General features: G+C 35.8%; 1 protein-coding gene across 11 annotated transcripts in view; it reads left to right on the top strand.

Moving 5' to 3' along the window:
* Positions 1-27,794, top strand: part of Scai (suppressor of cancer cell invasion) — a 167,545-nt gene that overhangs the window by 86,651 nt on the left and 53,100 nt on the right. For all 11 annotated transcript variants that reach the window (XR_009227442.1, XM_058581747.1, XM_058581748.1 and 8 more), the window contains 6 exons: positions 12,611-12,706; positions 13,473-13,559; positions 14,700-14,798; positions 23,734-23,830; positions 25,480-25,578; positions 25,727-25,879. Coding sequence is in view for 10 of the 11 variants with exons in the window: in XM_058581747.1 (XP_058437730.1) it covers positions 12,611-12,706; positions 13,473-13,559; positions 14,700-14,798; positions 23,734-23,830; positions 25,480-25,578; positions 25,727-25,879 (631 nt within the window). In the remaining variant the exon portion in view is untranslated. The remainder of the gene's footprint in view (positions 1-12,610; positions 12,707-13,472; positions 13,560-14,699; positions 14,799-23,733; positions 23,831-25,479; positions 25,579-25,726; positions 25,880-27,794) is intronic.

Genomic DNA, 27,794 nt, shown 5'->3' with positions numbered 1-27,794 from the left:
ATGGTTGCATTGTTAAGATATTCCGCCTTGCAAGAAACATTCATCCTTTTTAGCCTGGGTCTGTGATCCCCTTGGCATTTTCAAGCTTACAAATCCACTCGTATAGCTGATTTTTTTTTATATTTATTTATTTTTTGTAGTCTTACACAGCAACTTTATTTATTTATTTATTATTTATATGTGGTATTGAGGAACCAACCCAGGACCTTGCATGTGCAAGGCAAGTGCTCTACTACTGAGCCACAACCCCAGCCCTCTATACCTGATTTTTAAAGCTAAGCTTATCAAGGAGGTTAAAAAAAAAAAAATTGGTGATGCTATACAAGGAAATGCTCACTTGGGCTTTGTCAGTCTCAAATATAAGCACAGATTGGAACAAAGATGTCCCTGTTGTGTAGCGCGCCCTGTAAACAACTCCTTGGAGTTTAGCACTGTGGGAGTGGGCACTGTGCTCCTTGATTTTGAGAAGTTAGCTTATTGCTTGGCCTTTGACCGTAGCTTGTTGGAGGTCAGCAGCATCCTGAAACCTGGGGAGCAGAACTATGTTCCAGAAAAGAACCACTAATACAGAAACTCTAGTTGGTTGTTTCATCTGGTAGAAAAGAGAGAACAGCTGGGGGTGGTGATACCTAAACCCCACCTACTTGGGAGGCTGAAGCAGGAGGATCACAAGTTTGAGACCCTGTCTCAAAATGAATGAATGAATGAATGAGGGTGTAGCTCAGTGACAGAGCACTTGCCTATAGTGTGTGAGGCACTGGGTTCAATCCCCAGTACTTGGAAGAATAAGAAAGAGAGAGTATTGAATTGTGAGGGGAGATTTGAATTGACACATAGCTTTAAAACTTACTGACCACAGTTCCTAAGTAATTTAGTGTATGGATGTGTATATATGTACATTTGTGTATATTTGTATATGTACCTGTAAATACACACATACCTTGGGAAAGCCAAGCATTTTAAGGACTAGACTAAGCAAAAAGAAGCCAATGGAATAGATAGTAAGAAGAGAAAGAAGTCAGAGTGGCCAGAGGGTGAGGAAGTGTTGAACAGGGTCATAGCACAGAGAGGACGGATGGAAGGAGGATGGAGGGGTCTGCTGGACTTGGAGTTTAGGTGCAGGAGGCACCAGTGATTCAGTAAAGATAATGGATTTATAGAAACTTTCTGCGTTTTGACACCTCAACTCTACATTGAAACATCCCTGAGAATCAGGTTTGATCATTTCTTCCTGCCCTAGTCTCCTGACTCCTATTGATAGCACTGAGGATTTACAGAGTGAGATTACTGCCATACTTTCACTTTCCTCTAAAGCCTTTGAAAAAGAATATGTGCAGCCAATTTATAACATAGGTGCCTTTGCAAATGTGAACTATAAGGTCATTTAGCTTATGGGGTAATTTAGTTCCAGGGACCATTAATTTCCTATCTCTACTGACAGTCATAATGACCAAAACCAGAGTCAAGCTCTGAATAGTAGAAAATTTTGTCTAAAACTCTTTATAATGTACCTGAGTTAATTTTAAACTCATAGCAATTTGTGATTTAGCCTCTGTATGTCTCATTAGAGAAAGGGTGAACAAAACTGCTGTCTATACAGCTGATTCTTTAGACTGGAAGGGTAGATGTTCTGAATTCTTTTGTGGAAAACAGAAAATTTAGGCAACATTGATCATAGCTACAGATCAGAAAATACATTTACTGTAAGAACCTTGCTTGAGGTTTTAAGTCACACTCTGTGAATTTAGCCCTCACACAAAAGTCTCTTCTCCTCTTCTACTTTCTGCTACACATCTGAAATATACAGGCATGAAATAAAATATTGGTTGTGGTTCTATGTCCTCCTCAACAGGATATACTCCTGAGTTTATTACAGTTGTCAGTTTAAGAAACTCAAAGGAACTTGAAGGCAAATTCTTTCTTGAAAATTTGCCAAAACACTTTATACTTTTAAAGAGGTTCCCAATAATTGTCAGTTGTCAAACAGTTGATGGTGCTGACAGATGCTTTTATATAACAGTACAGCTTCCTAACAGCAGCTGCGTGGAGTCTAAAGAGCCCAGCAGCAGCTTCCGTGTGGAAACATCTGATTGGGTCCTCCCAAACAGCCTCTCACCAGAGAGCCACATGGACATGAAACCTTGAAATAAATGGGGAAGCCAATAGCTTTAGTTAACCTATTTCTGTAATCTGAAATGGATTTTTACTTATTACAAGGATAATAGAAGTGAATTAAAAATGCAATTGTTAGCCAATTCTTGGTATGTGTGAAAATTTTTACACAGGAAGACTTTTGCTTTCTTATCCATTGTCTTAACTTTTGGTGCAGAAAGGTAGATATTTGCCAGGCACTGTGACACACAGTGTATATATTTAAGTACATACATACACTTAACATGCACAGAAAAATTATTCTTAATGATAGCAATGTCCCCAATACAAAAACACAATAAAATAAAAAAGAAAGTTGTCTGCCTGACTGCCTTCCTACCAGGACAGTACTCCAGCCCCCTTGGCTCGGCCTCACAGGCTGCAGCGTTAGTGCAGTCTCACTGTGAACACTTTCAGGTGCATAATTAACTACACACGGAAACATGTTGGAACTAAGCCCAGAGATGGCCACAGGTGGGCAGAAGGTGAGAGCCATCTTTATCTTTCTAGAAGGGGGAAATGATTCATAACTGTCAGAAATCTGATTAGAGTTTTAGAAGTTCATGAAATCACTTATGTAAATTATAAATTTGAGTCATGATTCTGTTTATTTTGTGACTACTGAAAATGGATAATTTTTCATCAATATAGAAAATAATTATGAATCACCACAATTTAAAAAAAAAAGATTGCAGCCAGTATGGAAAGCAGTATGGAGATTCCTTGGAAATCTGGGAATGGAACCACTATTTGACCCAGCTGTCCCTTTCCTCAGACTATACCCAAAGGACTTAAAAACAGCATGTTACAGGAACACAGCCACATCAGTGTTTATAGCAGCACAATTTACAATAGCTAAACTGTGGAGCCAACCTAGATGCCCTTCGGTGGATGAATGGATAAAAAAATATGCCATATATATACAATGGAATTTTACTCAGCAATAAAAGAGAATAAAATCATGGCATTTGCAGGTAAATGGATAGCGTTGGAGAAGCTAAGTGAAGTTAGCCAATCCCAAAAAAACAAATTCCGAGTGTTTTCTCCGATATAAGGAGGCTGACTCATAGTGGGGTAAGGAGAGGGAACATGGAACGAATAGATGAATTCTAGATAGGGAAGAGGGGAGGGAGGGAAAGGGAGGAGGCAGGGGATTAGCAAGGATGGTGGAATGTGATGGACATCATTATCCAAAGTACATGTATGAAGACACGAATTGGGTGTCAACCTACTTTATATTCAAACAGAGATATGAAAAATTGTGGTATATATGTGTAATAAGAATTGTAATGCAAAAAAACCAAGTACATGTATAAAGACACAAATTGGCGTGAATATACTTTATACAAATCTGTATGTGTAATAAGAATTGTAATGCATTCCCCTGTCGTATTTTAAAAAAGAAAAAAGAAAGAAGCATAAAATCTCTGATAATGTTTGTTAAAGAAAAAAAAAAAAAACAGTCCCCTTCCCTAGATGCATAGCTATGAATAGTCTCCTCTCATACTGTCTCTGATCTTCTTACAAGATTTGCTTTGACTGATAGGATAGTAGCAAATATGAAACAAGGACTTAAAAGAAAAACACACATTAGAGCTTGCCCTCTTTTGGGACACTTGCACCCAACCCCCATATTATTTTACCAAACCAAGCTAGCCTGCTGGATGATGAAGAACATGTGATTGACCAAGCAGGCAATGCTAGTTTTGAGGGAGACCCTTGACCGCTAGCTGTCTGAGTTATATGAGTGAAGTCTGGCTGAGACCAGTAGAACTGGCCACCTAAACCTAACTCAGACGACCAATCATAAAATCACTAGCTAATCAGTGGTTTTGTTTTAAGCTGCTGTTTTTGTTTGTTCTGGTTGTTTTACAGTACTAGGGATTGAACCCAGGTGTTCTTTACCTTTGAGCTACTTCCTCAACCCTTTGTAAAATTTTTATTTTGAGACAGAGTCTTGCTAAATCGCTGAAGCTGGTCTCGAACTGCCATCCTCCTGCCTCACCCTCTGGAATTGCTGGGATTACAGGCATGTGCACCATACCCAGTTTAAGCTGCTGAGTTTTGAAGTGGTTTATTATGCAGCAAAAAGTAGCTGAAGTTGAGCATGGTAGCACACTCCTGTAGTCCCAGCCACTCAAAAGGCTAAGACAAGAAGATAACTTGAGCCCAGATGTTCAAGGCAAGCCTTGACAACATAGTGAGACCCTATCTCATTTAAAAAAATGAATTTAAAAAAGGAAAAAAAAAGTTAACTGATAATATCTTCAATCACAAAATCATCACCAGCTCTTCTATAAATTGTGTATTTGAGATATAGATTACTACTCTTAAAAATTAATAAAGAAATATTAGCACGGTTGACATTGTATATGCTGAGAGCTATAAAACCCATGAATAAGGCACAGTTCTTTGGGAAAGACAAAGAATTTTCTGGCAGTTGGTAGGTTTCCATGTATTCATGGTTCAGAGTGTCAGAGAGCTGAACTATGAGCTCTCACCTTTATCCAGCTGCTCTGACGCTAATTGATACAAACCTGCTGGACTAATTGTTCTAGGAGCTGCAGTCCATGTATAGAGCTGAGAGTGGATTTGATTGTCCTCTTTCCTTGCCCAAGAAACATGCTCTGGGAAGATGAGCTAGCCAGAATCGCCTGACCTGCTCAGACTTTCTTCTAGGAAAAGGAATCAGATCTCCAAATGGGCTCATTCTAAAACACAGTCACTCCCCCTTACCTCTTCCCACCCACACCCACATGGGAGAAAACACCTTCCTCAAGGCTCAGACCTCTGAAAATTATCTACAATAGAAACTAAGCAAATTCTGTAAACTTTTCTTCTTTAATAATATGCCGTAGATCATGGCTCAGTGGTAGAGCACATGCCTAGCACTCTTGAGACTTGGGTTCCACTTCTTGCACCATCAGAAACAAAAATTAAAATCAAAACGGCAAGAAGGACTTTTAGAAAACCAAAAACACTGTATCAGGATTAAAATTCACATCAAGGACAAAGATTAGAACTGATAACTACTTAACGACATTAAATTAGTATGTTTTTGACAAATTGAAGATGATCTTTCAATATCCAAGAGAAAATAGTAAAATTGGAGTAAAAAAAATGAGTAAGATATAGCTAAAGAATTGTCAATATTTTTTTTTATGGAGAAACAGAAAAATTGGAATAGAAAATGTCAAGATGAAACCCTCCAAATTTTTGCAGCATTTGAAAAACATCTGGGTAAGCAGATCAAGAGGACATATTAAAAAAAAAATGCTGGTTTGGGGAAAAAATATTTGGAGACTGATAGCTACTGGTCAAGAAATAAAAACTAAACAGAAAATCATAAATTAGAATGTGATGATATTATAGGCTTAGTGAACTACCCATGTACAACTGTCAAAATACACTGCACCCAATTCATCATTTAAAACACTTTCTAGCAAAACATAGCAGGTTGAACTAGCTACACAAATTCTGTTCAGTGGCTTTCTCAAGGATGCCTCAAAAGCTAGCACTTTCGTTTGACCTGTCAGTTTTTATTTTGATAACCACAAAATTAGGTACAAGAAGTTTGTCTTTAAAACCGTTTGCTTGAGTTGTGGCTCAGTGGTAGAGCACTTGCCTAGCATGTGTGAGGCACTGGGTTCAATTCTCAGCACCACATACAAATAAATAAAATAAGAAGGTCCATTGACTATATATATATATATATATATATATATATATAATATATAATTTTTTAAAGTCCTTTGCTTTAGGCAAAGATTACTAATATTTATGGACACCTAACATTAGAAACAATTTATTTAAAGCAAGAGAACACATATGACTAAAAAAAGTTTGGCAAGAAATATACTAATATATTAAATTTAATTGATTAGGTCATGGATTGTTCTTTTCATCTTGAACTTTTTTTCTTAGTGTAAATGTATTTGTTGAAAACTTCTTTTTGGAAGTAACATGCATATACACATACACACAATTATATATATTCATAAATAAATAAATGAGAACTTCTAGAGTGGAAAACAGGGTTACTAGGAGCAGAAGTAGAGAAAACTTCATCATCCAATGCATATTGGATGTTTTGTGCCTTTTGAATTATATACAATGTCTATAAAGTTCTAAAATGGATGAAAAGATAATTCCATGATTAAAAAAGCATATGTTGGGCTGTGGTTATAGCTCAGTGGTAGAGCAGTTGCCTCACACGTGTGAGGCACTGGGTTTGATCCTCAGCACTGCATAAAAGTGAATAAATAAAATAAAGATATTGTGTCTATCTACAACTAAAAAAAATTTGTTTTAAAAAAGTTTATGTTGGGATTGGAGTTGTGGCTCAGCCATAGAGCACTCGCCTACCACATGCGAGGCCCTGGGTTCAATCCTCAGCACCACATAAAAATAAACAAACAAAATAAAGGTAAAAAAAATAAAAAAGCATATGTTTTCAGAAAGGTGAGAGCTGGATGTAGCTCAGTGGTAGAGTGTGTGCTTAGCATGCAGGAGACCCTGGATGCAATCCCCAGCACTGCAGGAAGTAGAGCGAAATAATATAAAGAGCTCATGCTAACAAATAGTAGTGCTCTGAGCTCCTTCTCACCTTTTCCTGGTTTTTAGAGGCAAACACTTCTGAGTGCTTCTGATTTCACTTTTCCTGGTGTTTATCTCCATTTCTCAGGTTAATACGCTTATATCACTATTTCTTCATTTACCAGTTTGTCTGTTTTCTGTTGACACTCTGGCATGATAAATGAAGATCTCATTTGCCCCCAAAGTTACCCTTTCTCCTGCTTACAGCTTCCCATAGAAATAACAGCAGTAGTAGTATCTATCTAATAAAAACTAGCAGCCCACTGGCCAAGTCCAATGGGAGGATTGCTTGAGCCCTGGAGTTCAAGATCAGCTGGGGCAGCCTAGTCAGTCCCTATCTCAGAAAAATAAAAGACCATATTATGGCTGGGGTCGTGGCTCTCTGGTAGCATGCTCACCTTGCATGTGTGAGGCACTGGGTTCGATCCTCAGCACCACATTTTTTAAAAAATAAATAAATAAAGCTATTAAAAAAATTTAAAAATTATATCAAATTACCTTTAGGCTAGGTGTGTAAGGTATATGAAACATGAACGGCTTTGATATTTGGACTAGGGTCCTGTCTCCAACATGTCTCATTACATATGTATGAATATTCCAAAATTCAAAGTTGGAAGCACTTCTAGCCTCAAGCATTTCAAATAAGGCATGCTCAGTTTGTATTCCTATTTTACAGATGTAGCAGAGAGTCTGCTTACTCAAGTCACACAGACAGTTAGCAGCCAGGCCAGTCTCTCAACTCTCATATTATCTCTGTGGCATTTCTTTGCTCCTCATTTAATCAGATGAGGAAATTATCACTCCTACTACTTTCTTCATTTTTTTCTCCTCTTCTTCTGTCCTTAATTTTTTGTCAGTTATAACTTTACATTTTCTGGAACATGTACTTAGAGTTTTATGAGTTAAATATTTTGTGTGTTTTTCTGTATGTGGATTCTAATAGTTGAAAATGAATAATAAACAGCATTTTGACATATCACTAAATATTTTATATTGCAGGGCGAGGAATTGAACAATGATTACTTTTCCTTCTCTGTAACTCCAACATATAACTCGAAGCCATTCATTCGTAGGTTCAAATTTAAATGCAATCACTCATTTTAACACTATTTATTACTTAAAATTGTGCCATTTTAAAGTCATTTTTGCCTTTCTTCTATAGTTTTTGGATTAAATTATGTACTACATACAAATTGCTAGAACAGTGTCCTAGGATTGATCAGCTTTGTCAACACTGTCTTGTGGGTTGGATTTACTCTTTCTAGATTCTGTGCTCACCTTACCAGTTCTCTTATTTTGGTGGAGCATTTCTTCAGGCTACTTCTCTCTCTTTAATTTTTTGGTACTAGGGGTTGAATACAAGGGCGCTTTACCACTGTGCTACATTCCCAGTACTTTTTAATGTTTTTTTTTTTTTTTTTTTTTTTTTTTAATTTTGAGATAGGGTTTTGCTAATTGCTGAGGCTAGCCTCGAACTTGTGGTCCAACTGTCTCAGCCTCCTGAGTTGCTGTGATTACAGCTATGCACCACTGAGCCCGGCTTGCTCAGGCTACTTCTCGGGAATGGGTGTCTGGAGGTGCTCTTCTAAGTCCTTCCATGCCTGGAAATTTCATTATTATTCCTTCTACCTGATTAATAAGCTTTGAAAGCAGTTTTCCCCTTTTTTTGGAGGGGGGGGTATTATTTTAATACAGCATTTCTGATGAAAAGCCTGGTGCTAGTCTGATTCTTATGTCCTGTAGTTTGTTCTTCCTGTTCTGCATGTCATGAAGATGGGTCATTTTTCATTTCTCTAGTTTGCTACTTGGTATGTCCTCAATTTGTAGATATTTCTTCCTTTAGTTTTTTGCTCTATAATTTGTTTGGGTGGCACTCTATTATTGATTATCTCTTTTGTATTTTTCCATCTCATTGTTTTCCCTTTAGCTTTTTAGTAGATTTCCGTCTTCCAATGAAGTATTATTTCAGCAATAATTTTTAAAATTTTCAACTTCTTTTTTTCTGAGTTCTTCACTCATTGAGTTTTTCTCTTATTTTTATGAATGTATAAATTCTGAGAATAATAATTTGAATTGTTTTGCTTTTTATCCTGTTCTCTGAATTATGTTTTGTCATGTTACAAACTTTCCTTCAACATCTAACCAATTCTTATTGAAGAATGACACGATAGAAAGTCTGACCAAGGTCACTGTTTATGTAGGCCCTGTTTTCAATGGAGAGATGTGCCTTATGCTAACCGGCTGACCTTATTCTGGGCCCACTCCCACCCTAATCAGTCAATGCCAGAAGAGAAGTTTATCCAGTTTCTCTAATGAGAAACCTCTCCCCTCCTGCCCTCTGGTCCTCTCCCTCCCCTCTCTGTTCCTTTCCCTGTGCCTAGGAGGATAACTGCAGAGGTAATTGGCATTTCAGGTGGGGATTTGGGGGGAGGACACGACAGGTAATATTGGGAATTCAACCCAGGTATGTTCTCTCACTGAGCTACACCCCACCCTTTCTTTTTTTTTTATTTTGAGATAGGGTCTTGCTAAATTACCTAGGCAGCCCTGAATCCTCCTGCCTTCCCTCTAAATTGCAGGGATTACACTGTATATGGGCCCAGCAGCAAATGGTTCTTATGTATTCCTTCAGTTGGATCCTTGTTTGAAACATTTTAATTCCTTTTGATGTTTTGTAACTTCTTTTTAGCTCCTCTTCCCTCTTCGGTTTTTCTAAGGTGCCAGCTTTTCTGCTCTCTTCTGTGAATCACAGGGCTAGACGTTTTGAGGTTGTCCCTCCAGACCTACCTTTTATCCTTTTGCCTCATTGATTAACTTGAGAGATTGACCTTCATGGCTGAATCAACAGGCTGCTGTGCACCTGCAGGACATGGAGGGCCAGGGGAGCCAGCATGGATGCTTTCTGTGCTCACTGCTTAAATGCTGCCTAGCTGCAGCTGGCACCGGGTGTGGCAAAGTGGCCTGAGGGCACATCAGCATTCTGGTGGTTTCCCTTCTCCCTCTGTTAAACTCTTCTCAGTGACTCATTTGGGTGCTCTCTATTTCCTGCCAGGATTTTGAGTGACAGGAAGTAATAATATTGACATTTCTTGATATAACAATGGTATTTCTTCATCACATGTTGTTTTTCCAAAAATTTGTTGAAATCTCTCATCTGTTGATTGCCTACCTCTTTTTATTTTTTTATATATAGATTCTGGAGAGAAAACAGAGATCATGCTTTGCTTTTTTTTAATTTCTTTTTTTAAAGGACAGTTTTGCTGAGGTATTATTCAAATACCATATAGTTCTGTGTATACAATTCAGTGGTATGTTTCACAAAAATATAATACCTTTCAATAATGTGAACCAAGAAATATAACACCTTTATGGAAAAAAATTTCAAATTTGAAAAATAACAATATTTTCAACATAAATGGAATGAATTACTGTTGATACTCAAAATTATGAAAAATGTCAGTTCTTTAAATTGACCTCTAGATCTGTGCAGTTCCCATTAGAACTCATTAAGGTTTTTTGTAGAATTTGATAAGCTGATATTAAAATTTGCGTTCATATGGAAATATAAGGAACCAAGAATAGCCAAAGTACTCCTAAAAAAAGAGAGAAACATGCTACACTTATTATAAAGCTAACTTATTATAAAGCTAACTAACAAAATGATGAGGAAAAAATAGAAAGACTAGTGGAATAAAACAAAGATCTGATATATAAGCATAGGGAAAATTATGGCATCACTTGCAGTTCTACCATGTCGGTCAAAAAGGACATATTTTGAAAAATCATTTAAACATAATTCATTAAACATGCCTGAAACCCAGTTTGGTCTTTATGAGTGTTAAATTTGAAAATCAAACCTTTAAGTCTTTTAGAAGACAATGCTATTGTGTGGATGGATTTATTTAAAAAGACAGAAAAGGGCTATATTCCCAACTACTTGGGAGGCTGAGGCAGGATGATTGCAAGTTTGAGGCCAGCCTTGGCAAATTTAAGAGAACCTGTATCAAAATTTTAAAAAAAAATTTAAAAGGTCTGAGAAATTGGCTCAGTGGAAGATGATTGGCTTAGCACGCATGAGGACTGGGTTCAATCTCTAGTACTGGGAGGAGGGAGAGAAAAGAAAAAGAATTAACCACTAAAATAAAGATGGATATGTTTGTTAAGTACTCATTAACATTTTTCAATAAAAATGAGATGACAACTCAGAGTAGGATGGGAATAGGTATGGCCCCTTTATAGAGCAGGTGACTTTCAGCTGCACAACTCTCATGAAATGTAGTTGACTGGTTCATTCAAGTTAGTTCCATGTACCAATAGCTATGCCCATGGTTTCTGAGACATCTCTTTCTGTCTTCTAGACCTTATCACAGGTACTTGAGCTTATCAGGCTTCTACAAGTCTGCCAAATCCTTGGAGTGTTTTCCCTGATCTGTCCTGTCCCAATATGTGAATGTGGGGGGCCACCTGCAGTTAGAGTCTTTAACTGAAGGGCTTTTGCCCTGAGGATGAGGCTGAGTCTTAAGGGGCATTTATACCTGGCATCTCAATTGTGTCTTATAGTTGAACATTAGTGATTGTATGTTTCAGTCCTGAAAATTCTTGAGTGTGTGGATTTCCTTTTCCTTTTCAACTTCTCACGGCCAGTTCTTTGTTGAATTTGTTTTCCTTATATTTTGTTAAGTGCAACTAATAGCACCCGGGGCTAGTTGCATACATTTTCCTGACTTCTTTGTATAAATCCACAGTTCCTCAGTCTCATTACCTGCCTTTGAGGTAACTGCAGGCAAATGTAATTTTACCACTGTGTTATATATGTTCTTGTTTTTCAGTCTTTGGTAGCAGTTTCTTCAGTCCAATGCCAGTGTCTGTGTTAGGAGTTATGGCAGTAACCTAATCCTGCTACCAGTTTCTGTAGTAGCTTTCCCTAACTGAGGTTGCTATAACAACCTCCAAATTTTATGCTTTATTTCAATAGAGATTTATTTCTAGCTCCCATGTTAGCTACACGATGCCAGTGGTTCTGAGGCTCCATTAAGTGTCATTCTGTGTTTCAAACTGAAGAGCAATCGATCTTAGGTTAAGGGTAGAGTGAAAATGTTGAATCTTAAACTCCTCTTCATCTTTTCCTCAGATGTGAAGTAGATAACTTGCAATTGTATTTCACTGACCAAAGCAGGTTAATATGGCCAAGCTCAGTTCATGTTTAGCAAATGTTTGTCTCTCAAGGGCATGTACTGTAAGTCACCAAGCCCAAGGACAGGGATTTTTTTTTTTTTTAATATTTTTAGTTGTAAATGGACACAATACCTTTATTTTGCTTATTTAGTTTTATGTGGTGCTGAGGATCGAACCCAGGGCCTCAGACATTCTAGGCAAGTGCTCTGCCTCTGAGCTACAACCCCAGCCCCAAGGACAGGAATTCTATTTCTCTTATGAGAAGAGGATGGTGGAGTTGAGAACTGTAACCATTTATCTACACACTCACTTCTAAAACACTTCTAAGGCTGCATTTTCAAACTGCTGAAGTCTTAGCTGAAGATGAGCATTTGGGAGTTATCAGTGTGTATGTGAGCATAAATAAGATCACCAAGGGAGAGGGAAGGAGAAGAGTGCTGGATCCTCCTGGGAGAGGTACCTGCGAAGGACACTGGGCATGAGCTGTGAGAGGTAATGGGGTGACTAGAAAAGAAAGTGACCTGGACTTTTGTCATAGAACTAGTTTTTGCTCCAAAAATTATAATTTAAAAAAAAAAAAAAACTAAATGCACGTACTTTAAATCTATCCAGTTTGTACCATCACAGGAGAGAATTTCCAAAAAGCTGAAGAGACTTAAAGTTAATATATGCTTTTTTGTTATTACAGAGATTTGCCACAATATGGTCAGAAGCAGTGGCAGTCCTATTTTGGAAGAACTTTTGATGTTTACACCAAACTCTGGAAGTTCCAGCAGCAGCATCGGTAAAGGAATTATATAGTTAAGGGAGAGGGTAGGCCTGTTTTATCGTTGTTGCAGTTTTGACCTTTAACTATCTAACTAGTGTTTTTTATCTTGGTATTTTTAAAACAGTTTATTTCACTTTCATGATTCAAAGCAAAGGGAGTTTTTCCCTGTTTATTTAAGATTTTAAAATGTAGTGATTTGGGTTTTGTTGTTGTTGTTTTTGTACTGGGAATCTAACCCAGGGATACTTTACCACTGAGCTATGTCCCCAGCTTTATTCATATTATTCTTTTAAATTTGGAGACAGGGTCTCACTAAGTTCCTGAAGGTCTTGCTAAATTGCCAAGTCTAGTCTAAATCTTGTGATCCTCCTGCCTCAGCTTCCCCACTTCCTAAGATTATAGGCAAGTGCCACCATCCCAAGCTAAAATTCGGTGTTCTTATCTGATTGTTAACCACAATGTTGTATCTGGAATGTTAGATTAACTCTAACTGGTGTGGGATGGTCCATGGTTTCATCCTAAAGTCTAATGGCCAGAGCTATGTGGGGAGGGGATGTTGCTTCCAGTTTTCATGGGCATAGCTCAGAGCAGTTTCTTTTTGTATCTCAATTTACTTGAAATAGATATTTAACAAATTCTTTTTTTAGTTGAATGATTATGTTGAAATCTCATGAGAAATTCATGAGCTTTGCTGATTGGTATTTTATCCCATTGAATTTACTGAATTGGTTATTTAAAATTTATAATCTGTTATTTCTATTTCTTATCTCATATAAAACAGACAAGTGTTGGATAATCGGTATGGCTTGAAGCGGTGGCAAATAGGGGAAATCGCTTCCAAGATCGGGCAGCTATACTACCATTATTAGTAAGTGACTTGCTAACGGTGAGAATCAAGTGTTGCCCTGCTGAGGAGACAGCATGCAGGAGTCTGCATAGTTACTCACTTGCTAGACACTGAGTTATGAATGGAATCTGGTTCAGAACAGATCAGTCAACACAGTATCATGAAATGGCCTTCCGTAATACAAATTGTAGTACTTGCTTCAAGGGCTCCTGTTGTAACATTTCATTTGGTCAGACTTTAAGGAGTGTGACCTTGACTTTTTTTTTTTTTTTTTAAGTTCTGTTTTGTTCTCAAGGTTTTGGAAGAACTTTTGATTAGTACTGAATGAATTTATTGTTCTTATGGCTTCTTCTAAGTCGTGATACTGTGAAGAAGCATAACATATATATGATGAATGAGTGATTATTTTTTTGAAGGATGCTTTTAAAAATGCATACTTATAGGATATATTTGAAAGGTTACGTGAGGTAAATGAAAATACTTTGGATTATATTCACAGAGGAATAATATCTCTGCAGTTTCACCCTTGAGCCAAAGAAAGAAGATTCCTTTTAGGAATCTAAATCTCATTATCATGAAGTGATATCATTTTACAATAAAAATGACTTTGACCATTTATAAGTGAAAAGATAGCAAAGTCCATTTTCCTACATTTTGGTGTGTCACCCAAAATGCCTGCCCTCAAAATCACTCTCTTGGATAGAATATGCTCTTAAAAGTGCCTTGTAAAACTAGAAATACTAAAGCTCAGAACATAACTCAGTAACATCCAGTGAAGATTAATGTGAGTTTTCCTTTAATGAAGTTTGTGAGGAAGAAAATTAAAGTGGGTCAGTGTTCAAGCAACTATGAATTTGGGGAACGTCATGGAAGATCTGGTTCTAGGAGCAGATATAACCAGATAGAATGTTGTTTGGAGGGTCTTTTCACAGAGTGAGAAAGAAGTGTACTTTGATTGGCATCCAAAAATCTTGGGAGTGGGTTGGGGAGTATTATTATTATTATTATTATACATTTTAAGGATGGTGTGATTATGCCTTGCTGATTCAAATTTTGGACCATCATTCCCATCCCCTGTAGATAAATAAGTAATATGGAATAAGTCTTTATCATAGTGTGGAGCTTCAGTTTCAGTCATGTATAATATTCTTTTTCTCACAGCTTACGCACATCTGAGACCAGCTATCTGAATGAGGCTTTCTCCTTCTATTCTGCTATTAGACAAAGATCTTATTATTCTCAAGTCAATAAAGAGGACAGGTATGTATCTACTCTGCTTTCAGAAAGATGAGGATAAGACAATCAAAGTCTATAGTCTGTGTAGAAATTGTACAGAAAAGCACACATTTGTTTATAACTTTTATTCATTTAGTAGGCTTTATTGACTGTCTGCTATGGAGCAGGCCTTCTAAAGCATGCAGGGGTATATATCACCTAAAAGCAATAATATAGATATTATAATGTATGTCACAATTCCAGAGCCGGGTCATAGCACAAAGGAGGGTTGGGGTTATTCCTTTATAGGAGATAAAAGTCACAGTGATTTCTTAGAAAAGAGTTGACTCCAAAGTAAGCCTTAGCTAATAGTCTTTGTTCTTTTTAGCCTGTGTAGTCTTAATTCTAAGACCAGAGAAAAGAGTTCTGATGCCATTTGAATTTTCTTTTGTAAACCCAATACTGTTTTTACAGTTGTATAGCTTCACTATTTAAAAAAGAAAATCATATGGAATTCACCGTTTTGTAGAAATCTATTGAGCAGAATTTTGTATCTGGCACTGTGGCAAGTACTTGGGTGAAAGAGAAAAAAGAAGGTGTGCTAGTTCCCTTTCAAAAGTTTTATCTTCTATTGGGGTTGTAGCCATATTTGGGACATAGGTGGATCACAGTGTTTAGGCAAGAATGGAATTGTGGATGAAATCAAGGATCTGGAAGGTCTTTGTTGCTAATATTCCAAGAGTTGTTGGAGGAGAAAGTTCAGGTTCAGAATGTCTGTGTGTTCTCTCTACTTCCAGCAAAAGGACTCATGGTGGTTATGTAGTGAAAAGATTATATCTTCTTAGCAATAGAAGGAAACACAGTTTTGATATATTTTTCTAGAGCAGCTTTGTGGTTGACTATTGTTAAACAAACTTTGTGGTTTGACTATTGTTAAACTGCTTTGTGTTTGACTGTTGTTAAACTTTTGTGGTTGACTATTGTTTAAACTTAAACACTGCTGAACAGCAGTGTTTTTTGGAAAGCCCAGTCTGATAAATCCCCTCTATTTCCTTGCATATCTTGTTGTGACTGGTCTAGGGGAGTTTGGTGGATACAGTATGATTTGTAGATGCTGAATTCTATATTTTCTCCTGATGTCTTTTCTTCTTTCTTTTCTTTTTCTTTTTTTTTTTTAAGGGACAATGGCCAACCTTGCTGCACAGAAAATACATTGTTATGAAGCCCTTTGCATTTTCTTTTCCTTCTTCCTCCCTAAACCAGCACAAATATAATATGTACTACTTGGAGAAGTGTTTTGATCATTTCATCTCCAAAAGACAGTATTTCATTATGAATTTTAGCAAGATATCTACAAAATCCTTTATTTACCACCCCTACTTTTAACATACCTTGTGCACTTCTAAACACTAGAAAGACTAGATGTTTCAAATAAGTACTTCAGTTTGCCTCTTGGTGTCTTTTTGCCATCCCTTTATTTCATCCCGTATTGAAGTTCCATCAGTTACGTTTCTTTCAGGTTTTCTTATGCTGTGATTTACATATTTTTTATAAATATTTTTTACATATTTACATACTACAGTTCTACAGGTATATTTTTTCCAATATTTTTGTTTTTGTATTTTTTTTTTGTATTCATGATCTATTGTCTTTATTTCTATTGTACTTTAGACCTCATGCAGGTGAGGCAAGTGCTGTACCACTGAACTACATCCCCAGTCCCATTTGTCTTAATTCTTGTCTTAAATTAAATTCTTAATTTAAATTGTACCTCTAAAATATGCAAAAGGGCTGTGTAACATTTTATTAGAATTAAAAATACAGGGGCTGGGATTGTGGCTCAGCGGTAGAGCACTCGCCTACCTCATGTGAGGTCCTGGGTTTGATCCTCGGCACCACATAAAATAAATAAATAAGGGGCTGGGGATACGGCTCAAGCGGTAGTGCGCTTGCCTGGCATGCGCGCAGCGCTGGGTTCGATCCTCAGCACCACATACAAATAAAGATGTTGGGTCCACCGAAAACTAAAAAAATAAAATATTTAAAAAATTCTCTCTCTCTCTCTCTCAAAATAAATAAATAAATAAATAAATAAATAATAATGTCCAGTTACAACTAAAAAATAAGTATTTAAAAAAATACATATAAGCAGAGAGTTATTTTAAGCAATAGCAATAGACCTTGTGTAATTTACTTTTCTGAATTTTCTTATGTGCCAAAATGGAAATTGTCCTTGAGCCCTGTGGCTTAACACCCAACAGGTTGATTTATTGCAGTCATTTTCTACTTAATAGCAAATATCACATCTGAATTATTTTCTTTTGCTGCCTCTAGAGCAATACATTATCTAGCAGAGCTAGGAGTATTTGGAACCAGAATGACCACATTTCTTGCTTTAGACCAACAAATTAGAATCAAAGGACAATCTTGCATGTAAAACCTTGACCTTGTTCTGTGTGCTTAGGAAGGGCTTTGTTCATTTGCAAGGTTGTTTCTTAGTTTACAGGGGCAAGGGTACCAGTTAAGGTAGCGATCAGCAACAGCTGCTAACTAAAAGTGAGATCAGCAGCCACTAGATTAAACCAAATAAAAAGGCTTTCCATGAGTGCTGGTGTTGTGGCTCAGTGGTAGAGGGCTTGCCTAATATGTGTGAGGCACTGGGTTCGAGCCCTGGCACCACATTAAAAAAATAATAAGTAAAATAAAGGTGTTTTTTTTTTAAAAAAAAAGGCTTTCCAGAATTTTACAATTCTTTTAAAAGGCAAAAATCTTCCCCCTGCAAAAGAAATAAGTTTTTCCTGCACTGCTTCAGCACCTAAGGATTATATGGAGGCCAATGTTCCAGCACTCACCGAGGTGAGGGTCTGTCACTAAGCTTAGGCAGCTCTCAGAACATCCCACTCTGTTGCCATCCTGCTTAGGAGAGGAGATATTATCACATAGTCACTCATTCTGGGAGCCGCAAGCCCTGACTTTTGTAAATGGCCAAATCTGCACCTGGGCAGAGTTAGATGTGGAGGTGGTGGTGTATCTGAGCCCACAGGAGATGTGGAGAAATGTTGCAAGGAGCCACCTGGAGGAACAGACACTCCAGATAAATGTGAAGTTAAAGAGTCCACATCTTACAAGTAGTAGGCCTGGCAGGCTGGACAAAACTGGAACTCTGGAATCCATAGTTAGTTAAGAACAACATGATTTTAACATTAGGGGTGACAGTATTGAAGTTTCTTTTCTTTTTTTTTAAATAAGAAACATGAATCTAAAGTAAAAGGCTTTGGCACTTCATAGGGTGGGACCCATGATGAAGAGGACTTGATGTGGCCCTTTCCAGTGAAGGTTTCATCTGCAGTCACCAGTAGGGCTGTGGGATGTGATTCTGGTTTTCAGATGCAGTGGGGGTGGCCTCTCACACAAATGAGTGCATAGCATTGATGAAACTAATCTGTGCTTTGCTGCAGTTCTACACAGTGTTTTTGAGAATGGAGTCACCCACTCGCTTCTATATGATCATTTAATGTAGGGGTCAGCAAACTAGGTCTGCTTGCCTGATTTTTCTACCTCCTGACAACTTAGAAATACTATCACACTTTACAAAATTGAAAAAAATAAAAATATAAATGTACAAGAAATGCCATATATGGCCTGCAAAGCTTTAAATAGTCACTATCTGGAGTGCATCATGATCAAGTAGGGCTCATCCCAGGGATGCAAGGTCCATTTGGAAATCAATAAACATAATTCATCTCATCAATAGATTTAAAGACAAGAATCATATGATCATTTCAATAGATGAGGAAAAACATTTGACAAAATACAGCACCCTTTTATTCTCAAAACCCTAGAAAAACTAAAGGATAATAGGAACATACTTCAACATTATAAAAGCTATATATGCTAAACCTAAGGCCAACATCATTTCTAAATGGAGAAAAATTGAAAGCATTCCCTCTAAAGAACTAGAAAAAGACAAAAAGATGCCCTCTTTCACCACTCTTATTCAACATCTTGAAACTCTAGCCAGAGCAATTAGAAGAAAGAAATTAAATGGATACAAATAGGAAAAGAAAAACTCGAAGTATCACTATTGGCTGACAACATGATTCTATATTTATAAGACTGAAAAAGTTCCACCAGAAAACTTAATAGAACTAGTAAATGAATTCAGCAAAGTAGCAGGATATAAAAATCAATACCCATAAATCAAATGTGTTCCTATATATCAGTGAAAGAAAATCCACTGAAAGAAAAATTAGGAAAACTACCCCATTCACAGTACCCTCAAAAACCATAAAATATTTGGAAATCTAATAAAAGGTGAAATATCTCTATAATGAAAACTACAGAACACTAAAGAAAAAAATAGAAGAAAACCTTAGAAGAAAGAAAAATCTCCCAAGCTCTTGGATAGGAAAATTAACGTCAAAATGGCCATACTACCAAAAGCGTTATGCAGATTTAATGCAATCCCTATTAAATTCCCCATAACATTCTTCATAGAAATAGAAAAAACAATCATGAAATTCATTTGGAAAAATAAGAGACGCAGAATAGCCAAAGCAATCTATTGCTTTGTTAAGGAGGCTTAACAACACTAGACCATAAATTATACTGCTGAGCCGTAGTAACAAATGGCATGGTATTGCTACCAAAACAGACACATAGACCAATGCTACAGAATAGAAAATACAGAGACAAACCCACATAAATACAGTTATTTCATACTAGACAAAGGCACCAAAAACATACATTGGAGAAAAGATGGCCTCTTCAACAAATGGTGCTAGGAAAACTGGAAATCCATATGTAGCCAAATAAAATTAAACCCCTGTCTTTCACCCTACACAAAACTCAACTCAAAGTGGATCAAGGGCTTAGACACTAGAACAGAGACCCTGTTCCTAACAGGAGAAAAAGTAGGCCCAAATCTTCACCATGTCAGCTCATGAACTGACTTCCTTCACAAGACCCCCAAAGTGCAAGAAGTAAAATCAAGAATCAATAAATGGAATGCAATCAAACTAAAATCCTTCTTCATGGCAAAGGAAACAATCAATAATGTGAAGAGAGAGCCTACTGAATGGGAGAAAATCTTTACTGCATGTACCTCAGATGGAGCATTAATCTCCAGGATATATGAAGAAGTCAAAAAACTTAACACCAAAAAAAACAAAAAAACAAAAAACCAATCTATAAATGGGCTAAGGAACTGAACAGATACTTCACAAAAGAAGAAATAGAATGGATCAACAAATATATGGAAAATGTTCAACATCTCTAGCAATTAGAGAAATGCAAATCAAAACTACACTGAGATTTCATTTCACTTCAGTCAGAATGGTTATTATAAAGAGTAAAAGCAACAATATACGTTGGCAAGGATGTGGGGAAAAAGGTACACTCATACGTTGCTGGTGGGACTGCAGATTGGTGCAACCACTATGGAATGCAGTTTGGAGATTCCTCAGAAAAATTCAGAGTGGAACCACCATTTGACCCAGCTATCCCTCTCCTAGATTTAAACCTGAAGGACTTAAAATCAGCCTACTGCAGTGATGCAGCCACATCAATGTTTACAGCAGCTCCATTCACAATAGCTAAACTATGGAACCAACCTAGGTGCTCTTCTACAGATAATAGATAAAGAAAATGTGGTATTTATACACAATGGAATATTACTTAGCCTTAAAGAAGAATGAAATTATGGTATTTGCTGGTAAATGGATGGAGCTGGAGAATATTATGCTAAGTGAAATAAGCCAGTTCCAAAGAACCAAAGCCCAAATGTTTTCTCTGATATGCGGATGCTAATTCACAATAAATGGGGGCAGCTAAGAAAGAATAGACATACTTTGGATTAGACAGAGGGGAGTGAAAGGAGGGGAGGGGGTATGGGAGTAGGGAGGATAGTAGAATGAATCTTTGTATGATTACATGACCTGGTATAACTCATGTACAACCAGAAGAATGAGAAGTTATACTCCATTTATGTATGATGTGTCAAAATGCATTCTACTTTCATGTACAACTAATTAGAACAGATAAAAATAACAAATAGATAAATAGTTATTTTTTGGCCCTTTATAGAAAATTTGCTGGTTGTATTACCTGTGATATAGATTCATAGAACCTATATTTTTATCAAAAATTAAAGGGCTAGTCATTAATAGTTCAAGTAGGAATTGATGTCATCCTTCTCCTGATTTTCTTTTTGTTTTGAATTCCATTTCTGACAGGGTGGTAGGCTAGATAACCTAAAATACTTTCTGTCTGAAAACACATAGACATGCTGACTAACATAGACTAGTCATACCTTCAAATGGACAGCTCAGTTTCAGGAAAGAGGGTTGTCCACTCTTTATTGTGACTAGTGTTGTGACAACTTTGTAAGAGATGGTGGGGTGTGGTGGCAAAAGAGCAAGGAAGAGGAAAGTTAGAGCTAGAAGAAAGGGATGGTGTGCAGTACGGATCCATGAGAAAAACAGTACCCCCTTACTTACTAAAACAAGACTTTGTAAAACAGTGATCATTGTGATAATGGCTGATTGGGGTTGTTAAAATGGGAATAAAATCCTATGTAACGTGATTTATTCTGAAAAAGGATAAAGAACTAAATCATTCTTATAAAATCCTTTTTATAGTTTAGAAGAAGCATGGAGTCAAGAAAAGTTTACTAATAAAAATTTTAAGAAAAGAATTTTTAAAAATATAAGGAGAATTTGGGAAAAATAGAAGGGAGAAAGGGACTTATATATTGTATAATAGCATGCAGGAAAGGAGAAAATTCCCAAAATGTATAGCACAAAATAATAAACACAAATTCAAATACAGTGGTAATCATGGTAAGTGAAAGTGATCAGAACTTTCTAGTTAATGACAGATTACCAGTGTATATTCAGTGTATATTTTTTAGAAAAACACAGTATTATACTGTTAATTATAGACTCTCTAGAAACATTAAGTGCAAAGAAAAGAGAAAATGAAAAATTTCCTAAGAAAAAGAAATTTTAGTGAATTATATATTTATTTAACATAAATATATAATATTATTAAGGGTAGAAGTTTATTGTATAAAAATAAAAGCAACAACCCAAGATAATATAAAAATTCTTAACTTGCATATGCCCAATACTAAAACAGTATAATAAACCAAAAATTGGGAAATTGATAAATGGTCTAATGTACATGAAAAGTTTGATATATCATATTTAATAATTTATATATTAAAACGAAAAGTTATAAGAAGGTTTGAGTGAAATTTGAGAACTTATTCTGTGTGCATAAAACTATACACAACAATAAGAAAATAAATTATTCCAAGCTATATGAAAACTGTGTGAAATTGAAAAATCAATCTGCTACAAAAAAATTCAATACATTTTCTAGGAAACATCTTCTAATGATGGTGTGAGTCCATTATAAGAAAAAAAAAAACAAAGCTTTAAAAAAAAATCAATGAGCACAACAGACACTAGTATGGCAATTTGTAAATCAATGGATGTGTAACTGATGTGAATCTGCAATCTGTGTATGGGGTGAAGGTGGGAGTTCATAACCCACTAGAATCAAAGTGTGGAATATGATATGTCAAGAAATTTGTAATGTTTTGAACAACCCACAATAAAAAATTAAAAAAAAAAAAAAAAAAAAAAGAAATTCAGATGGCTTACCAAAGTATATTTCATTTTTGCTATTTCCCCTTGTGCTCTTATGATTTTCATTTCTACATATATCATAAACTCTCATTGCATTGTTATTAAAGGTATTGAATTTACACACAATAATAAAATTCTTTTACATATTTAAAAAAAAAAAAAATCAATGCATTTGTCAGTTAGTATTCACATTTCTAAATACTCCTGAATGAAAGATTTTTTTTTACTATGGAAAATGTCAAAAATATATGAAATTGTACACTTGTAAGGTTATTGTAGTTTTGGTGTGGGATATAGAAAGCAGGAGGTAGAAGTTGGAAATGTCACATTTGAGTTGATAAGAGGTAAGTGTGAAGTGTCGGGTGTGAACAGGTACAATATTGGTAAGTTAGTGCATATTGCTACTCCTAGCAACCACTGAAGGTACAATAACAAAGAAGAGGTATAAATAAGAAGTCAATAGAGGATATAAAATGGAATACTATAAATGCTTTATTAATTAAAAGGAACAAGAGGAACTCTAAAACAGAGAGGGCAAATGGGGAAAGTAATGTGCAAGGTAGTTGACAAACCCAGCTAAAACACTGACAACATTAAATGTAAATGGTTTGGGTACATCAGGTACAAGGCAGAGATTGTCCAAAGTGGATAGAAAAGAACCTCACTATATACTACTCATAAAAAAAATTCACTTAAATTAAAAGTCACAGATAATGGAAAGTAGAAGTGTGGGAAAAGGCCTGTCATATAAACAGTAAGTATGAGAAGCTGGTTGATTGATGTCATAAAAATGGGACCAAGAATGTTCTTCCTGGACTACTATAATCTCATATTTTTCCTGCCTGTAGTCTTCTGCTCTTCTTTATAGTCCTAAACATTTACTGCTTTCCCCAGGAATCCTTTTCTCACCCAAGACCCAGTACTGTGGGCTCTAGTAGTAGTCTGTTCCTCTTGCCATCCTGTTTACTCTTCTGTGCCTTAAGTGTCTGACTCCTCTGTATTTTAAGTACTTTTCTGTCTCTAAGGTCTGTAAAGGAGGGGCTTTGTTCCTCTCTCTGTATTTTAATCATGGTATTTTTAGCATTCTGCAGAGTGCCTTAATCACCTACGTTCTCAATAGATATTTGTTGAATGCATAAATACATGAATGATGACTTAATGAATCATGAAGAACTGTGTTTGAAAGGCCATGTTGTTCTATGTGGCAATATTTGTAACTGTCCAAAAAAATGACAGTTTTTTAAAATCATTAGAAAGTTTAAAAATTTTAAAAATCATGTATTCTGTTTTCATTTAATGAGCTTTTTTTTTCTATTTATCTGCCATAGACCCGAGTTAGTAGTCAAGAAACTGCGATACTATGCAAGATTCATAGTAGTTTGTCTTCTTCTCAACAAAATGGATGTTGTGAAGGATCTGGTAAAGGTAACATCCTTTAAAATAAGAAAAATCCTAATCTCTATTTGTATACAAATAGTTTTATTAAAAGTGGATTTTACACTGGGTGTACTGGTGCATGCCTGTAATCTAGCTCTTGGGAGGTTGGGGCACAAAGATCACAAGTTCAAGGCCTACCTCAGCAATTTAGTGACACCCTGTCTGAAAATAAAAAATAAAAAGTTCCGAGGGTATAGTTCAGTGCTGGAGTACTTGCCTCGCTTGCATGAGGTCCCCGGTTCAATCTCAATATCGTAGGCTAACCTAATTTGTGCATATGTATGGTACTGGAGATCTTACCCAGGGCTAAATGTATGATAAACATGTGCTGTACTACAGAGCTACTCCCACCCCTAAGCTAATTTTGATATATCTAGTGACAACATTCAAAATACAGTACCCTCTGACAAAAGTAATGATAAAAGTTTCCCACCTCTCTTCTTATTTTAAACATCTTTACACTGCTCTTAGATAATTATCTTATTTTCTTTTGTCCCTTCAGTATGTTTTACACTTTTACAGCCCATCAGTGGATTGTTGAGAAATGTAAACAAAGTTGAAATATTTTATTTAGGAGAAAATGATTGAAAGGTTAGGTTGAAAAAAATTTATAAAGTTTTATAGCAGTATTGTGAATGAATTTTTTAGTTTATCTGTATCACTCTGTCCTTCATTCACTCAGGTGCTTAAAAGCTAACTGTCTTGAGGGTCCACTTAGTTATTGCATAGTCCACAGTTATTGCATACCAAACTCAGCTTGCTCTACTACCAGTGGTTTCAACAGCATATTAATATTTGGTTTTCAAGTATGACCTACTAGTTTTCACAAAGCCACCAGAAATAGCTCTGTATAATCCTCCTCATTCTTCCTCTACCTCCAGTTACTAATACTACTCCTTCCAAAATACAGTATGATATAAAACCAAATAATATCAGGAAGCATTTTAAAACACACACACATATACACATACATATATATATATATATATATATATATATATAGGATGCACTTAGTACTCACAGTTTGCATACCAAACTCAGCTTGCTTTACTACCAGTGGTTTCATCAGCATATTAATAGTTGTTTTTCAAGCATGACCTACTAAAATGTGTGTGTGTGTGTGTGTGTATATATGTTATAATATAGCTATGTATTTTTATATGTTTTTTATATGTGTGTGTGTGTGTTTAGACACAATACCTTTATTTTATTTATTTTTATGTGGTGCTGAGGATCAAACCCAGTGCCTTGCATGTGCTAGGCAAGTGCTCCACTGTTGAGCCACAATCCCAGCCCTGTATTTTTCAAATTAATTAATTAATTAATTCTAATTTGTTATTGGAAATTATTTAACATTAAAATTCATTAATTTTTCCCTTTAGACTTTTCTATTAATAAATTTTTTGTTGATGTAGTGCTAAGTAGGCATTGTAGCTCTATAAAGATCTTATTTGTGTGTATCATTTTGATGTTTTGAAGCAAAAACCATGCAATTTTTGTTGTTTTCAATTATAATTGGAACTGTGTATATCCTCTATGAGAACTATATCATGTTCTGTCAAGAATGTTACAATATAGCTATGTATTTTTATGTGTGTTTTTAGTAACCTCTTTTCTTTGTGGTATTTTAAAATCAGGAATTGTCAGATGAAATTGAGGATTATACTCACAGGTTTAATACTGAAGATCAAGTGGAATGGAACTTGGTGCTTCAAGAAGTGGCAGCTTTCATTGAGGTCAGTGTTTGGAAAGAAAGACTACTAATTATGGATAAGCAAATGGCCGTATGGTATATGTTTTTTTATTGTGGATATATGTCAAGAAGAAGAAATAAATTATTATAGTGATCTTTTTCTCACCATCAGCTTCTTGCTTTTTCTTTAGGCGGATCCTGTAATGGTGTTAAATGACGATAATACCATTGTTATCACATCTAATCGCCTTGCTGAAACGGGAGCCCCATTGCTGGAGCAGGGCATGATTGTGGGACAGTTGTCTCTGGCTGATGCACTTATTATTGGTAATTGTAATAATCAGGTAAAGAATTGTGAAGAAATTATGCTTAAAATTCACTTTAAAATATATTTATCATATAGAATTCTTTGCTTGTAAATATCCTAATATCTTTCAGTGAGGAAATGATGATTTAAATTGTGCTGTGTGCATGTGTGGCGACCCAGGAGGCTACAGCAAGAGGATCACAAGGTGGAAGAAACTGAGCAAGACCTTGTCTCAAAATAAGATAACAAAAAGGACTGGGGATGAGGCTCAGTGATAAAATACCCACGGGTTCAATCCCCAGTACAAAAAAAAAAAAATTATGTGCATATTACTGAAATTTAATTGTTTAGAATGAATTTTTAGTGACACAGGGAGATTCTTATGATAAGTGAAAATTCACTATGGAAGTATGTAAATAAAATTATATTATGTGTCAGAAGTCTATATACATATATGCACAGAAAAGGAATAGCAAGAAATTTACCAATGTCTAAAAGGTTTACCTCTCTACAGCAGAATTACAAGTGTCTTTTATTTTTTTCTTTGCAACTTTCTAAGCTATCTAAGAGTTCTATATATAATATTCATAATCAGGCAAAAGTAAGAGAGGAGTTGTTTTTGAGTACATTTGTGAAAAGTGAATCTTGGATTTTTTTTTTTTCATGATAAAACAGTTCCATAACGATGATAAATTTTTAATGTACTAAAAATGTAAGTTACTAAATACTGCTGGATGTTGAAAAAGTCATGAATTTTTCTATATGTATTATAAACTCAAGTTTTAATTTTGGAAACTTCCCTAGGACCTATCATTTTTCATTCTGTATTTTGCTAGTAAGTACTCTTTCATTTTTTATTTATATAGCTATTATTTTTCCAATTTTTAAATTAAAACATTCTTAAAATTATGTGCACACATGAACTGGACAGATTTTGAAACATTTAGTCTGTTTAGTTATATTATCTGAAGGATCAGTATTTTTCTCACTTTTTTTAATTCAAATAAAATTTAATCAAAGAAAAAAATTAAAATTTAATTAGTTATACATGACAGTAGAATGCATTTTGACACATTGTACACAAATGGAGCACAACTTCTTTCTCTGGCTATACATGGTGCAGTCACAGTGGTAGTATAATCATACATGTATGTAGATAATAAAGTCCATCTCATTCCACTGTCCTTCCCATCCTTTCCCACCCTCCCCTCCCATCCCTTCACTCCCCTCTGCACAATCAAAAGTTCCTTTATGATTCCCTACCCCCTCCCATTATGGATCAGCAAAGAAATTTTTATTAATCAAGGAAATGTAAATTAAAACCTAATGACCTGGGGCTGGGGATGTGGCTCAAGCAGTAGCGCGCTCGCCTGGCATGCGTGCGGCCCGGGTTCGATCCTCGGCACCACATACAAACAAAGATGTTGTGTCCGCCGAAAACTAACAAATAAATATGAAAAAATTCTTTAAAAAAAAAAAAAAAAACCTAATGACCTTGGCTCACTGGTATGTACCTGTACAGACACTTGGAGTCTGAGGCAGGAAGATCCCAAGTTCAAGACCAGCCTCAGCAATTTAGCAAGACCCTGGCTAAAAATAAAAAATAAGGATTGGGGATGTAGCTTAGTGGAAGGGCCCCTGGGTTTAATCCGTGATACAAAAACAAAACAAAATATTACTTTATCTTTTACATTTAGATCTGTGGTCAATCTGGAATTTGTTTTTATTTTGGTGAGAAGTATATAGGTCAAAATTTCCATGTTGATTTCAGGAGATTTTTACAGAATTTGCTAAATAGGCCATGTCATTTTTATCACAAATATGTGTCAAATATGTTTAAATCTGATTCTGTTCTTTTGGTCTGTGTCTTCTATGTTAATATCATATTGACTTCATTATCGCTTTTTTTTTTTTTTTGTACACTGGGGATTGAACCCTGGGGACATTACCAC

The sequence above is a fragment of the Marmota monax genome, unplaced genomic scaffold (genome assembly GCF_021218885.2).
Source record: "Marmota monax isolate L192 unplaced genomic scaffold, Marmota_monax_Labrador192_F-V1.1 WCK01_AAM20220418_F8-fsc00020, whole genome shotgun sequence".
Lineage (NCBI taxonomy): Eukaryota > Metazoa > Chordata > Mammalia > Rodentia > Sciuridae > Marmota > Marmota monax.
This window is presented reverse-complemented; position numbering and strand designations above follow the sequence as displayed.